Source organism: Ammodytes marinus (assembly GCF_949987685.1).
Source record: "Ammodytes marinus genome assembly, chromosome: 4".
In the NCBI taxonomy this organism is placed as follows: Eukaryota; Metazoa; Chordata; class Actinopteri; order Uranoscopiformes; family Ammodytidae; genus Ammodytes; species Ammodytes marinus.
The window spans coordinates 17755255-17772500 of NC_137233.1; the positions used below are offsets into that span (position 1 = coordinate 17755255).

General features: G+C 42.6%; 1 protein-coding gene across 1 annotated transcript in view; it reads left to right on the forward strand.

Annotated features, from left to right (window-relative positions):
• The window catches only part of celsr2 (cadherin, EGF LAG seven-pass G-type receptor 2), a gene marked incomplete at both ends in the record, with an annotated part of 64225 nt that overhangs the window by 35035 nt on the left and 11944 nt on the right, over positions 1-17246 (forward strand). The window contains 5 exons of the mRNA XM_080025330.1: positions 6807-6895; positions 13933-14090; positions 14525-14688; positions 14930-15055; positions 16818-16981. Coding sequence (XP_079881456.1) covers positions 6807-6895; positions 13933-14090; positions 14525-14688; positions 14930-15055; positions 16818-16981 — 701 coding nt within the window. The remainder of the gene's footprint in view (positions 1-6806; positions 6896-13932; positions 14091-14524; positions 14689-14929; positions 15056-16817; positions 16982-17246) is intronic.

Sequence of the window (17246 nt, forward strand, 5' to 3'; positions counted from 1 at the left end):
ACGCGGTTCCAAAGCCCTGCGGGGCAGGGAACCCTATTGTTCTTGTAGGGATTATTAGGGGGCCAAGCCCGAGTAGGGCTGGGACCGCGTTTTGCAGAGCAACGCGGTTCCCAAGCCCTGCGGGGCAGGGAACCCTATTGTTCTTGTAGGGATTATTATTATTAGGGGGCCAAGCCCGAGTAGGGCTGGGACCGCGTTTTGCAGAGCAACGCGGTTCCCAAGCCCTGCGGGGCAGGGAACCCTATTGTTCTTGTAGGGATTATTCTTCTTCTTATTCCTTACGTAAAAGTGGTGCTGCAGCCCAAACCGTAAAGGGTTGGGACATGCCACTTGCATGGCTGATCCAGGTCCGTGCCTGGTACGCAGACGAAAAAATTCAGACATCCCGGCCACTAGGTGGCGCTACAACAAAGGAAAAGGCGTTTTGGGCTCTAACTTCCGCACTGAAAGTCCGACAGTCAAAAACTTTATATCCACAGATGCCCACAAGTCAGCTGCATCTTTTGAGATAGGCCACGCCCATTTGCGATAGGAAAGATTTTTTGCTACGTCGCAAAAACTGTGTCAGTCACCAAAACATACTCCTCCTAGAGTTTTCGCCCGATTTGGACGAAACCAAAAGCATTATGCTCTACCAACTCCCACGAGCAAAAGTTGGTCAAATCATTTTTCTACGACCATCGGAAGACCAAACGATAGCGCTTTAAAGATTTGCGAAAATCCGTAAAAAAAAAAAAAAAGAGGGATTTTCTTGAAACTCAAGGGAGACTATCATGGGGCATATCTGAGCCTATGGCAAAAATATGGGAAAGAAATTTTTATGTGGGCCGGACTTATTAAAAAAAAGAGTTTTTAAATTTTTTTGCCTGTTTTCGCCATTTTCTAAGTCTTTAGGCGGGAAAATGGGAAAATTCAAAAAAGTGTCTTTACAATGGAGAGGATGACAATTTGATTTTGCTATAACTCCCCAACCGAACATCGCACATTCAAAAACTTGACATCCACTTGTTTGGTACATTGAGCTGCATCTTTCTATCTAACGTAGTTTTGCGAATGTCATCCATAGGGGGCGCCAAAACCACAAAAAGCAAAGGAAACGCGTTTGGGGCTATAACTCCCACACCGAACATCCCACATTCAAAATCTTTACTTCCCCGGATTCCGTGAAGCGAGGGGCCGGCGACGCGGACGACGACGCCCGATCCCGAGTCGCGTGGGAGGCTTGGCCCCCGTTCACAACTGCTCGCAGTTCTAGTTAGGGGGCCAAGCCCGAGTAGGGCTGGGACCGCGTTTTGCAGAGCAACGCGGTTCCCAAGCCCTGCGGGGCAGGGAACCCTATTGATCTTGCTGGGATTATTATTATTATTCCTATTTTTCTCCGCGTAAAACTGGTGCTGCAGCCCAAACCGTAGAGGGTAGGGACATGCCACTTGCATGACTAGATCCAGGTCCGTGCCTGGTACGCAGACAAAAAAATTCAGACATACCGGCCACTAGGTGGCGCTACAAAAAAAGGAAAACGTGTATAACTTCCACACCGAAAGTCCGACAGTCAAAAACTTTATATCCACAGATGCCCAGAAGTCAGCTGAATCTTTTGAGATAGGCCACGCCCATTTGCGTATATATATATTTTTCGCTACATCGCAAAAACTGTGTCAGTCACCAAAACATACTCCTCCTACAGTTTTCGCCCGATTTGGACGAAACCAAAAGCATTATGCTCTACCGACTCCCACAAGAAAAAGTAGGATAAAGAATTTTTCTACGACCATCGGAAGACCAAATGGTAGCGATTTAAAGATTCGATTTTTCAATTTGGAACATTTCTTCTTCTTTTTATTTAAAATGTTGCTGCAGCCCAAACCGTAAAGGGTTGGGACATGCCACTTCCAGGGCATATCCAGGTCCGTACCCCGTACGCAGACAAAAAAATTCAGACATGCCGGCCACTAGGTGGCGCTACAACAAAGGAAAAGGCGTTTTGGGCTATAACTTCCGCACCGAAAGTCCGACAGTCAAAAACTTTATATCCACAGATGCCCACAAGTCAGCTGCATCATGTGAGATAGGCCACGCCCATTTGCGTATATATAAATTTTTTGCTACATCGCAAAAACTGTGTCAGTCACCAAAACATACTCCTCCTACAGTTTTCGCCCGATTTCGACGAAACCAAAAGCATTATGCTCTACCGACTCCCACGAGCAAAATTAGGATAAATATTTTTTCTACGACCATCGTAAGACCAAACGGTAGCGCTTCAAACATTCGCGAAAATCTTTAAAAAAACAAAAACAAAAGGGATTTTCTTGAAACTGAAGGGAGACTATCATGGGGCATACTTGAGTCTATACCAAAAATATGGGCAAGAAATTCCTATGTATGCCGGATTTATTACACAAATTACTTTTGCACTTTCACTTCCTGTTTCGAACTATTTGGCGGGAAAATTCAAATAAGTGGAGAGGTTGACAATTTGATTTTGCTCATAACTCCCCAACCAAACATCGCACATTCAAAAACTTGACATCCACTTGTTTGGTACATTGAGCTGCATCTTTCTATCTAACGCAGTTTTGCGAAAGTCATCCATAGGGGGCGCCAAAACCACAAAACGCAAAGAAAAGGCGTTTGGGGCCATAACTTCCACACCGAACATCCCACAGTCAAAAACTTTATATCCACAGATGCCCACAAGTCAGCTGCATCTTTTGGGATAGGCCACGCCCATTTGCGGGTGGGATTTTTTCTCGCTACATCGCAAAAACTGTGTCAGTCACCAAAACACACACCTCCTACAGTTTTTATCCGATTCGGACAAAACCAAAAGCATTATGCTCTATGGACTCCCACGAACAAAAGTTGACTAAATAATTTCTCTACGACCGTCGGAAGACCAAACGGTAGCGCTTTCAAGATTTGCACATTAGCTACCTTGTACCAAACTGCTCCTAAATCCAAAACGATTCATCCTATTGACACCAAACTTCACACATGTGTTTGTCCTATGGTTGGTTCTACTTTCTCCTTAAATTGCTCCAAAAGGGGCCGCCAAAAACACACTTCAGCATCTTTCTCTGCCATTTCTTCGCCTTTTGGTCTATAACTCCTGAACCGAACATCCCACATTCAAAAACTTTACATCCCCGGATTCCGTGAAGCGAGGGGCCGGCGCCGCGCACGACGACGCCCGATCCCGAGTCGCACGGGACGGCTTGGCCCCCGTCCACAACTGCTTGCAGTTCTAGTTATTATTATTTTTCTCCGCGTAAAAGTGGTGCTGCAGCCCAAACCGTAAAGGTTTGGGACATGCCACTTCCAGGACATATCCACGTCCGTACCCCGTACGCAGACAAAAAAATTCAGACATCCCAGCCACTAGGTGGCGCTACAGCAAAGGAAAAGGCGTTTTGGGCTATAACTTCCGCACCGAAAGTCTGACAGTCAAAAACTTTATATCCACAGATGCCCACAAGTCAGCTGCATCTTTTGAGATAGGCCACGCCCATTTGCGTATATATACATTTATTGCTACATCGCAAAAACTGTGTCAGTCACCAAAACATACTCCTCCTACAGTTTTCTCACGATTTGGACGAAACCAAAAGCATTATGCTCTCCCGACTCCCACGAGCAAAGGAAGGTCAAATGATTTTTCTACGACCATCGGAAGACCAAACGGTAGCGCTTTAAAGATTCGCGAAAATTCCTTTAAAAAAAAAGGGGGGGGGGATTTTCTTGAAACTGAAGGGAGACTATCATGGGGCATACCTGAGCCTATGGAAAAAATATGGGCAAGAAATTCCTTTGTGGGCCGGACTTATTAAAAAAAAGAGTTTTTCAATTTTTTTGCCTGTTTTCGCCATTTCCTAAGTCTTTCGGCGGGAAAATGGGAAAATTCAAAAAAGTGTCTTTACAATGGAGAGGTTGACAATTTGATTTTGCTATAACTCCCCAACCGAACATCGCACATTCAAAAACTTGACATCCACTTGTTTGGTACATTGAGCTGCATCTTTCTATCTAACGTAGTTTTGCGAATGTCATCCATAGGGGGCGCCAAAACCACAAAAAGCAAAGGAAACGCGTTTGGGGCTATAACTTCCACACCGAACATCCCACAGTCAAACACTTAATATCCACAGATGCCCACAAGTCAGCTGCATCTTTCTACATAACACAGTTTTGCGAATGTCATCCATAGGGGGCACCAAAACCGCAAAAAGCAAAGAAAACGCGTTTGGGGCTATAACTCCCACACCGAACATCCCACATTCAAAAACTTTACATCCCCGGATTCCGTGAAGCAAGGGGCCGGCGCCGCGGACGACGACGCCCAATCCCGAGTCGCGTGGGAGGCTTGGCCCCCGTTCACAACTGCTTGCAGTTCTAGTTCTTCTTCTTATTCCTTACGTAAAAGTGGTGCTGCAGCCCAAACCGTAAAGGGTTGGGACATGCCACTTGCATGGCTTATCCAGGTCCGTGCCTGGTACGCAGACGAAAAAATTCAGACATCCCGGCCACTAGGTGGCGCTACAACAAAGGAAAAGGCGTTTTGGGCTATAACTTCCGCACTGAAAGTCCGACAGTCAAAAACTTTATATCCACAGATGCCCACAAGTCAGCTGCATCTTTTGAGATAGGCCACGCCCATTTGCAATACGATAGATTTTTTGCTACGTCGCAAAAACTGTGTCGGTCACCAAAACATACTCCTCCTAGAGTTTTTGCCCGATTTGGACGAAACCAAAAGCATTATGCTCTACCGACTCCCACGAGCAAAAGTTGGTCAAATAATTTTTCTACGACCATCGGAAGACCAAACGGTAGCGCTTTAAAGATTTGCGAAAATCCGTTAAAAAAAAAAAAAAGAGGGATTTTCTTGAAACTCAAGGGAGACTATCATGGGGCATATCTGAGCCTATGGCCAAAATATGGGCAAGAAATTCCTTCGTGGGCCGGACTTATTAAAAAAAAGAGTTTTTCAATTTCTTTGCCTGTTTTTGCCATTTCCTAAGTCTTTCGGCGGGAAAATGGGAAAATTCAAAAAAGTGTCTTTACAATGGAGAGGATGACAATTTGATTTTGCTATAACTCCCCAACCGAACATCGCACATTCAAAAACTTGACATCCACTTGTTTGGTACATTGAGCTGCATCTTTCTATCTAACGTAGTTTTGCGAATGTCATCCATAGGGGGCGCCAAAACCACAAAAAGCAAAGGAAACGCGTTTGGGGCTATAACTTCCACACCGAACATCCCACAGTCAAACACTTAATATCCACAGATGCCCACAAGTCAGCTGCATCTTTCTACATAACACAGTTTTGCGAATGTCATCCATAGGGGGCACCAAAACCGCAAAAAGCAAAGAAAACGCATTTGGGGCTATAACTCCCACACAGAACATCCCACAGTCAAAAACTTTACATCCCCGGATTCCGTGAAGCGAGGGGCCGGCGCCGCGGACGACGACGCCCGATCCCGAGTCGCGTGGGAGGCTTGGCCCCCGTTCACAACTGCTTGCAGTTCTAGTTCTTTATTCTTATTCTTCCATGCGTAAAAGTGGTGCTGCAGCCCAAACCGTAAAGGGTTGGGACATGCCACTTGCATGGCTTATCCAGGTCCATGGTACGTACGCAGAGGAAAAAATTCAGACATCCCGGCCACTAGGTGGCGCTACAACAAAGGAAAAGGCGTTTTGGGCTATAACTTCCGCACCGAAAGTCCGACAGTCAAAAACTTTATATCCACTGATGCACACAAGTTAGATGCATCTTTTGAGATAGGCCACGCCCATTTGCGTATATATAGATTTTTCGCTATATCGCAAAAACTGTGTCAGTCACCAAAACATACTCCTCCTACAGTTTTTGCCCGATTTATACGAAACCAAAAACATTATGCTCTACCAACTCCCACGAGCAAAAGTTGGTCAAATAATTCTTCTACGACCATCGGAAGACCAAACGGTAGCGCTTTAAAGATTTGCGAAAATCCGTAAAAAAAAAAAAAAAGAGGGATTTTCTTGAAACTCAAGGGAGACTATCATGGGGCATACCTGAGTCTATAAAAAAAATATGGGCAAGAAATTCCTATGTGGGCCAGACTTATTTAAAAAAAGAGTTTTTCAATTTTTTTGCCTCTTTTCGCCATTTTCTAAGTCTTTCGGCGGGAAAATGGGAAAATTCAAAAAAGTGTCTTTACAATGGAGAGGTTCACAATTTGATTTTGCTATAACTCCCCAACCGAACATCGCACATTCAAAAACTTGACATCCACTTGTTTGGTACATTGAGCTGCATCTTTCTATCTAACGTAGTTTTGCGAATGTCATCCATAGGGGGCGCCAAAACCACAAAAAGCAAAGGAAACGCGTTTGGGGCTATAACTTCCACACCGAACATCCCACAGTCAAACACTTAATATCCACAGATGCCCACAAGTCAGCTGCATCTTTCTACATAACACCGTTTTGCGAATGTCATCCATAGGGGGCACCAAAACCGCAAAAAGCAAAGAAAACGTGTTTGGGGCTATAACTCCCACACAGAACATCCCACATTCAAAAACTTTACATCCCCGGATTCCGTGAAGCGAGGGGCCGGCGCCGCGGACGACGACGCCCGATCCCGAGTCGCGTGGGAGGCTTGGCCCCCGTTCACAACTGCTTGCAGTTCTAGTTTTTGTTGTTGTTTCCATTCCATTATGATTAACTGCAGACATTTTTCTATTTGGTTTCATACCATTTCTGTCCTCCTGATTGTGTTACTGTTTTCTTCACCTTCAATTTCTTTCTAGGCGAGACCAAAACTACAGTTTCACCGTTCGTCCTGGGAGGGGTCAGCGATGGCCAGTGGCATGTAGTGGAGGTCCACTACTACAACAAGGTATGGTCCAGAATAAATCAACAGGACGACTACTTCTTAAAACACCACATGCAGGTTTTTTGGAGCAACATTTAGGATAAGCTCCTCAAAAAACAAATATATTGGTTTTGGCTAATGTCTCAGTTTAAAACCCTTATGCCCTATTAAAAAAAAGTTACACTGGGACCGTTAAGTACATTTTGTGTATTTTGACCTTTAAACTGCATTAAAATGATGAAAGATCAATATTTTTTCACAATTTTTTTTTTTTAAATTTCATGAAGGGGTTGTTATTCAATCTATGTCATGATTTAATTAATCACAATTAAAAATTAACCCTTTAGATGCCAGTTTTGATCATATACCACCAACCGCTTTATTGAAAAATACACTAAAATTCAATATTCGAATAATTTTTTTAACTTTGATTATTATTAGTATCACCGGCTCACCCATCTGAATACTAGGTGAGAAAATTTAATTTGGGGCATTATTACTTTTTGTATAATGTCAGATTGAATAAAAAAGTTACACTGAGACCGTTAAGTACATTTTGTGTATTTTGACCCTTAAATTTATGAAAGATCAATATTTTTTCACAATTTTTTCTTTCATATTTTTCATGAAGGGGTTGTTGTTCAATCTATGTCATGATTTAATTAATTACAATTAAAAATTAACCCTTTAGATGCCAGTTTTGATCATATACCACCAACCGCTTTATTGAAAAATACACTAAAATTCAATATTCAATTTTTTTTTAACTTTGTTTATTATTAGTATCACCGGCTCACCCATCTGAACAATAGGTGAGAAAATTGAATTTGGGGCATTATCACTTTTTGAATAATGTCAAATTGAATACAAAAAGTTAGATTTCTACCATTGACTTACATTATAACGAAACTTTTTGGCAACCCGCCTTTAAATTAAAGTGAAACTATTTTTTTGCCTCTGATTTCCCATTTTACTGCAGAAAACACAATGCAATTGTGTAAAATGAAAGAGAATAGTAAAATTTACCCATTTTATCACCTCTTTTATCATCAAAATATGAGTTTTTATGATGAAAACCACTCACTAAAACTACAAAATAACAGCTTTTTTTTTTCTTTTTTTGTGTGTGAGTGTGTGTGTATGTGTCTGTGTGTGTGTGTGTGTGTGCAAGTGTAAGTGCATGTGTGTGTGTGAAGGTGTGCTTGTGTATGAGAGGAGAGAAATTACAAGGGGTACAGATTTACAGCCCTAATATCGTATGACACATGCAAACACACACACCCCTACACACACACACACATACACACACAATCTTATTTTGTCATGGACATGCAGACATCAGTCCATACTATCCATATCAGAACACCTTTGACATTTTTCTTTAGATTTTTTTGTCACATTGGCCAGTAATCCTGAAGTTTGACAGAAAATATGAAAATTTCAAATCTTTCCTCGTTTGTGTCATTTGGCATGTTTGTTCCTCGGTTTGAGACCATATGAAATGAATAAATCAACTAGAAATGGGTTAAAACCTAAAATGTGATGCCTTACCTTCAAAATAAATGCAAAACATTATATAAATTCTGATTTTATCTTGCCATTGCCAAGGAATCAAAAATACTGGTTTTATGGCTTTTTATGAGTTTACGAAATGGCATCTTTTTACACAAGGATTTCAGTGTCTGTGATTTGAGTTCACACAGACTGACTCCTGGAAAATATTTTTTCACTTCAACCATTCTGACTAAAAGAGGTGTTCACTAACTACACATCAAAACCATTTTATTGTATTTTTTTATTTTTGTTATTGGTTTGCAGCCATGAATTATAAAAGGATGCCAATTTGTTGTAAAGGGTCACCATAGAGGTCAGTGGGGGGGGGGGGGGGGGGGGGGGGGGGGGGGCTAAAATGGGGCATTTTTTTATTGACCTTATTTTTACATAAGTTTATCAAGTTTACACAGAGAAATGGGAAATTACAGTCAAAAATATTTTTCACTTTAATTTTAAGGGGGGTGTCAAAAAATGTCGTTATAATGGAAGTCAATGGTACAAATCGTGTAGTTAACGGTCCCAGTGTAACAAAAACATCTCACACAGTCAAAATGAAGTGGAAATGGATGAAACTCAGAATATCAAAACTTCATTGTAAAACACACCTTCTTACCAAATTTTATGGCTAAGGGACAATCACAGCCAAAATTATCTCAAAAATGCGACCCCAGATACACAAAATTCCACCAACGGGGCATAAGGGTTAAAGCTTGCACTGACAAAGTCATCATCTGCTTGCTTGTTACTCTATATATTTTTTATGAGAATAGCCCTATATTTGTACCTTTATTTGACAATTTGAAGTAGATAGTGACAGAGTGGCAATGAGGAAAGAGAGGGGGATGACATGCAGTAAAGGTCCACGGGTCGGATTCGAAACCCACGGCCACTAGGACAAGGACTGAGCATATGACACGTGCTCTAACCACTACGCCACCGGAAGTACTTGGCTCTGTTCAGTAATAACAAAATCCAACTACCAGCTCCACTTAAACTCACCTTTTAACACATTTTATCTTTTGTTTAAACCATAGTGTATTAACAACACATTCTGGTTATGTGCAGATTTGTGCTACCCTTGGGCAGAGCCATGCTAGCGGTTTCCCCCTGCTTCAAATATGTATGCTAGCTTAGGCTAAGAGAAGGCTGCTGGTTGTAGCTTCACATGTACAGTACAGAGATTGAGAGTGGTGTAAATTTAACTGAGAGTGAGACTGGGAAACCCTGACTTTATTATGATAACATTTTCCATCTCCATAACATTGGTTAAATATGTCAGCTGACTGCTCCCCTTATCAAGTGTGGCAGCACAATGCCAGACATAGTTAAGGAAGATATTCAAAGGAAAATCCGGTCACAGCTTTGATAAGCTAAGGACAACACACCAATGGCTGCAGAATGATGAATGGCAGCTGACGTACTTTCTCAATGAAAGGCTTGGTCTTCAGGACGTCCTAGAGAGACGCACAACTGCAGTGGGTGTAAACCAGAGCGCAGACAGGAAACACTGAGCTGTGTAAGTGTGTTGTTCTGCCTCTTCAGTGCTGCTGCTCTGTCAAACTGATAGGCTGATGATCTGGAAGAGAGCCAACATGCCATCTAGACACTGACAGGAGAGAAGAGGAGGGGCGGCCAATGAATGAATGAAATCCAGATAGTGGGAAGGCAATGTTTTTTCAGACATGCTCACACTGGACTAAATATGATTTGACTAATTAATAATAAGATCCTCACAACAACTTAATCAGTGAAGGAATGTATGGGGCTGCTGTCTCTGTCTGTCTCAGTACTTTCCCAGCCAGGACCAACAACAACACAGGATGTCACATTTTCATCTATTGAAGAAGTCGCTTTGCATCATAAAGATGTTGCCGGGCAACACCCCCGCTGCTGGCATTGTCTATAATAACATGGCCGTGTCAGATTTCAGCCAAAAGAAGTGACTAAATGGGAGAATCTTGTCGACTTTTGGATGAAAACTAGTTGATCTTTGCCAAGATGACATTATAGTCTCATTAATCACTTTGGTACAAAACTTAATGAATCCAATGACCCTCCAATTCTTTTGTTGGTTCACCGACCTGGTAGTTTTACATCTTGTTAGGTTTTCTGCATGTTTGAAGATGACATGATTCGGTTAATGTGCGGTCAGCACTTACCATAAAGATACACTACATGTCCAACACGTACAGTGCGGATGTTTTGTATCTGACGTACCAGTTTTATAAAAACAGCTGCAGGTGCTGTCCTACTTTTAATGCAAACATCCATTTCATATTTATGTATCTGGATTCCAAAGGATTTGGTGCCATAATAATAAATTCACTTCCATATACATTATATGCTCTATCGTATTAAGCCTATCCAGTGTGTTTTTTTCTATATGTCTGTGGTCCACCCGACAGCTCTTGCTGAACTAATCCTCCAGGTTCTCCTCTCATGTTCCACCTCCTGTGAATGGGTGAGGTAGAAACATGGCTCCTCTCTCTGGAGGTATCCCATGGTGGCCCACTCTGACCCGTCCCTGTCTGCAGGGGGTGGGGCAGGGTGAGGCGGGGAGGGCGCATTTTAGATTGAAATGTGGCTTTCAGGATGGCGGGGGACTGTGGAGAATGGCAATGACCGCTGCCTTTGTGTTTGTCTCGGCTTCCTTTGGGACCAGGGGCAGTGAATGATGCGGCCCCGGGGAAGGTGCCCCTCTCTCTCTGTTCTCCAGCAGGGACAGAAAAGCTGAGCAGGAGAGGAGCGAATGGAGGCTAAAGAAAAGCCCAGAAGAAGTATTGACTCGGGCTTTGAGCGGGGACGCTGGGCTTCAGGGCCTACCCCTCTTGTTGCTATGGTTTTTCCAGTCAATCTTAGATCCCATATTTGTGTTGCTTTCCGCCATGCTCCTCCTACGCAACCCCTGTCACCCTAAACTCATATTCCCATCATCCCCTGTTGCGGCGAGTGAGAGCAGTGTTTAATGTGGTCTTGAGCAAATATGTGCGTTCCAATCAGCCCTGACAGGATGGGGTTTTGTGCAGTAGAGAGACGTCCTGACAGACAGTCATTATTGGAGAGTCAACAGCCGTGACTGATGACAGCAGAGGTCAGTGAACAGAGCGTCCAGGCTGGAGCGCTGCCTGTTTCAGAGCTTTTCACAGCGAAGGGAAAAACCGTGGAAAACAGCGTGTCGGATGATTTCACCTTTGGCAATTCACACGGCGTGTTTACTTGTTTCATCATCAACAAATTTGTAACAAATTGGCCTCAATGTGCATCAACTGGAAAGTGAAATGCCACCTTCAGTGACTGTTCCCATCTACTTAACATTTAAGTGCAAAACAGTGTAGGGACTTCCTGTGGGAACGGTGCTTGAAAACAGGGCCTGTTGTACTTGACTGAGGAGCAAATTGACTTGCGTAGTTGACTAGCCACTGGAACAATGATCCGAATTATAACATCTTGATTGTTCTCATTCTGTGTCTGGACTATGGGAGGCTACATAGGCTGCTTTTACATTTTGTACATCCATTTATGTTGCCAACAGGATGAACACTAATGACTGTGGTGATTTTCTCACCTTTCATGTCTTTTCACAGGCAGGTCACAGTTTTCACTTATCTTCTGAAACCTATGACATGGACGTTCATGTTGCTGAAACTTTCAATTTATTTTAGCATTCTGACTGAAGCATTTAGCTCAAAGCACCACTGTGTGTACATACATTCTCACGGATATGCTAGCATGGCTCAAGACTTTTGGACTTAACTAGTGCAGTGTTTTACCATAATTGTTCCATTCAGTACAGGTTGTGCTGTTTTTAGTGACTTCTCCATTCTGGGGGATGATAAAGTTTTACTCTCTCCTTCTGTTCTTAATCACATGTCTCATCAGTGCAGATATAACCCCCAGGCACTATGAACTGACATTTCTGTTTCTCCAAACAATGAGCCAGTGATTCAAGTGAGGTGTTGTGATAACATACAGCCAGATGGGCTATTATTGGTTCTCATCTCATTCATATCAGCGCACTGTGACACAAAGTGAGAGCAGGAATTTAACTAAATGCAGCCTCTCAGTTACAAAGTCATATTATAAGAGGCTCACGGGGATCTAATCTAATTTAAATGGGAAAATCATGTGAGAGAAAATAAACTGTGGTAGTGCCTTGGGCTAAAATTGTATTTTCCATTACTGTATTGCTTGAAGTGGTGTGTATTGTCTCTTAAACTTGTCATGAAAATCTACGGTATGTCTCAAGCTGGGTGCTTTTTTTTCTTTTTCTTTCATCAAGCTTTCAAATGAAGGCATCAGTCTGCAAAAACGAGGTGTCTTATCAGCACAGCAATCAGGAAATTATAATTCCTGAGGCTCATGCAATCAGTGCATAGGCTCTATTTTAGTTTAACCTCATGGAGAACTTAATTGCTAGACACTGTCTGTTTTCTAGCCATCAACAATGAGCCAGTTCTTCATATCATCTCTGCACACGAGTGGAGTTCATTCCTGCTAAATCCTGTCTGACCAGCTGACCGCTCAGCATCCCTTCCTAGGCTGCTCGAGGGTGGTCACTGCTCGGCCCACAGCCTGCGACACCAGATTGAACCTACACTTAGGGCTGATATGAGCCCTGTGTGACCTCAGAGAAACTAAGCCGTTTGAAAAGAGGTCGCAACCTTTTATTGACAGGATCATCATTCTCTCCCCCGCAGACCCCTCCTCCTTTTGTTTCTCCCACCATTGATTTCTCAGACAATGAAGAGGATCCTTTGTTGACAAGGATGATGCCCTGCAGAGAGCAACCTCTACTGTCTGTGTGTGTGTGTGTGTGTGTGTGTGTGTGTGTGTGTGTGTGTGTGTGTGTGTGTGTGTGTGCGCGCACGTGTTTGTGCGCTTGCCAGCCGCTGCCTTTAGCTCTAGCTGCCTTGATATGAATTATTAAAAATGTTCAACACCAGCGAGCTAAAAGGCAAACAGGGATTGAACCAAGTGTGAGGCAAACAATCATTTATTTGGGTTTTTGTTTTCCATTTTTCAAAGCTCCAGTTTTTAAACTGGCTCCCAAAGCTACGAACGGCTTGGCACTGTCTGAGACTCCCAGACGTTTCTGTAGTGCTTTATGGAGTAATCCTTTATAAATAACAACTTGTTTATGAGTTCTATTAATAAATGCTACGTGACCAAAAATACTTTAGCACCTTAAAAATAGCAGCACGGAAGTGTTCTTTTTTGTTCTTTTTGTGAGTGTTTCATGATGTATACAAACCTTTTGATAATTCTCAAATGAATTGCGTACAACAGGAAGGGCTCTCTTGTCCATCTAAATCAAGGTATTTTCTACTGTTTTCAAATCCTTGTGCATAGGCCTATAACAACTTCTTGAGATAAAAACTCATATCATTCTGTGAGGAATTCTCTCAAACGCAAATACAACATATTCCTTTGTGAAATCCACAGTTGTATGGAAATAAAAAAACATAACCAAGGAGCTCCATAATTTCTCCCCGTCTCTCACTCCACAGCCCATTTTGAACCAAGCCGGCCTGCCACAGGGCCCCTCGGACCAGAAGGTTGTCGTAGTGACGGTGGACAGTTGTGACTCCTCTGTGGCTCTCAGGTTCGGCCACATGATCGGAAACTACAGCTGCTCAGCTCAGGGCAGCCAATCAGGATCCAAGAAGTAAGTCCACCGGAAGTGCATCTGCAGAATTCTCAGTTATTTTGCTAAGATATGGTGAATCAATCTTATTTATTATTTCATTATTGACCTTTTGCTCTTTGCATTTCATTTTCTATCAGTGCTTCTGTATTGACTTCAGTCATTTAATTGATTACTTTCTTAGCAGCTTACTCATCTAGAATAGAAAGTAAACTTGTTTTGGAAGATGATTCCACATCTTCAGGGTGTTTACTAAGCTTTGCTTCTTCTTTTTTTGCCTTCATAGGGATGTTTGTCCTTTTTTTCTGTTTTCTGTCTTCAGGGGGAAAATAATACTGCAAAACTCTCTCTGTGATTAATTTTTCATGTGTTTCCTCCACTGCCCCGTTAGCATTGATGATGTAAAGGCTGAGCAAAAACGTCATGAATTTATTCATGGATTTTTGTGTTTTCAGATCTCTGGACCTGACCGGCCCCCTGCTCCTCGGAGGGGTCCCCAAACTCCCAGAAGACTTTCCCGTTCGCAACCGGCAGTTTGTGGGCTGCATGAAGAACCTGCGCATCGACAACCAGCACATAGACATGGCCAGCTTCATCGCTAACAACGGCACTCTGCCAGGTACGTTTTGACCTGCTGTTCTGCATCTGATTACTAGACCAGTCAAGTGAGAGACTGGCAGAAGAAGAAGAAAAAAACAATAAAAGTGCATATAATAGGCACAGCAGGGAAGTGGAGTCAGTGGGAAATTAGCATTGTACCTGCTATGAATAGTTTATCACCCTATTTGCTTCTTTGATGAGATAATGAGCCACGGCAAATCAAACAGAAAGATCAACCTCTTATTTTCCTGTCCTGCCAGGATGCGCTGCCAAGAGACATTTCTGCAACAACAACCCGTGTCTGAACGGAGGAACCTGTGTGAACCTTTGGGGCTCCTTTAGCTGCGATTGCCCTCTTGGATTTGGAGGGCAAAACTGTGAAAGAGGTGAGTGAGTCAAGTAGAAAAAGCGCCGGGCGCCAGGCATGAGTTAAGATATTTCTGCAGCCTTGACCCGATGATGTTGCCCTCTGAACTTGTCATCGAGTGTAAAGCTGTCATCCGTCAGGTCAAAGTAAGCAGAATGGAAACTCGGTACATGCAGCAAGAGTGGCTTTCAGACATGCTAGGGTATTACAAACCTCTTGATTCCACTACAATAGCTTTCATGCCAGATTTATGACGGCATTAGTGTCCGTTGTGTGAATCAAGCTGGTTGATGTTGAATTTTCTCTGGTTTAGATGATGTTGAACTGTTCTTTAGAATGATTGCTGTTTGACTTTTGACGACAGAAAGACAGGCAATATGTTGCTTATGTTTCAGTCCTCGTGTTCTCCAGTTTCTGTTTTTGTTTCCACCATATCCGCTGCAGCTGTTCTCTGTACTGATTTATGGTTTACAGCAATTTGAGAAGAGACAGAGGAAGCAAAGTGATCCATGTAAACAACTGCAGTGAAACAACACACCTTTGTTTTTAAGGCTCGCAGTAGAATGAGTGAAGAAGGATTTATTGCATTTTTCAGATCAGATAAAAAAGGGAGGATCAGAAGTTGGGGAAGTACAGATGGATATTGAAATAAAGGATATACAGTATGTGTTGCCTTGGGCGCATACGTTTGTGGAAAAGGTGTGGAGTGTAGGAGCGGGAAACAATGCAGTGCGATCACATGAAGCTAATCTCCAGGGGCAATTTAATGAGCGATGGTCATTTGAAAACATGATATTCCACAACAACAACAACAGTCTTAAATGACCCTCAACACCATAAAAAGTGCCTATTAGAATCCAGCTGTTTACGTCTTTATTTTCAGGGAAAGGGTGTAGAGCTGAGACAATAGCTGATCTGTGGATCAGCAGAAAATTAAGGAATTGTCAAAATATATAGTTTTTGTAATTTTAAGGTAAAAAAGCATCATCAGTGGGCTAAGCTTGAAGATTTCCTGTTTTTCTTTTGAATTATTAAATAGTAACTCGTTGTTGAGGAAGGTTTGGAGTGTAAGTCTGACATAAGAAGAATCAGAATCTGTCCCTTATAGCTTTCGGAAAATATTTCCTGGCATTTAGTAGAAACTATTTTTTATTTCAACCGTAGTATGTTTTGTGTGTATTTAAAATGCACCTCCATAAATATCGGTCTGTTGGTGTCCTCTGGCCACGCAAAAGAAATGACTGCATTTTCTCTCTTTGCCTTTCACTGACTTTGTTGATGTGTGAAAGAGACATGGTTATAATGGACCTCACAGTCGGTACACAAGACGCCAAAGCTTCCCTGTGATTCACAAACGACACTGGCAAAAACTGCATTTTGCATACTGCACAGTGAAGCTGAAAGTCCAGAGACAACAAACAAGCAAACAAACATACTTCAGACTCGGAGGGGGCTTTGATGAAATGCTGTTTTTAAATGTTTACCTTAATCCTTGTATGGTATTCCCCTGAGCTTTTCTTATTTTTCTTAGCTTTGGTTGAGTGCATGTGTTGGTTTCAGACGGCAAACACAAAGCTTGCTGATTACTGACCTTAAGTGTTTCATGTCTGATAAACTGAAGTAACTTCTCCTACCTGTGATAAGTTGGTTGTGATCAGAGAACATGCTGCACTGGCTGCTTGACAGTAATGACTAACTTGTCCGTGTAATTCTCTCTCCTCATTTATCTTCATCCCTCCTTCCAAACTCTTACATCTTTTTTTTGTTTGTTTGTGCTGTAGTGATGGCCAGCCCGCAGCGTTTCCTGGGTAACAGCCTGTTGCAGTGGAACAACCTGGCGGCGGCCTCGGTCCCCTGGCATGTCGAGCTCATGTTCCGCACACGGCAGTCCAGTGCTACACTGCTGCACATCTCCGCTGGCCAGCAGCACAACCTCACACTACAGGTGAGAGAAACATATAGTGACACCTGTTTTTTGCACATAGACACACATTTGTGCTTGAGACCCCAAGTTGCATCACAGTCACCGAAATGTTGCAAGGCACACAGCAATGTCCATCTATCCTCAAGAGGGAAACTTTAATGAGATGTTTTTTCTAGTTTATGTGTCACTTAATCTGGTCAATGAAGAGCAATGACCTGAATCCTGGGACATAGAGTGAAAACATAGGCTACTTGTCAGTGGGTGTGTGAGGTCCAGCAGTCCCAGC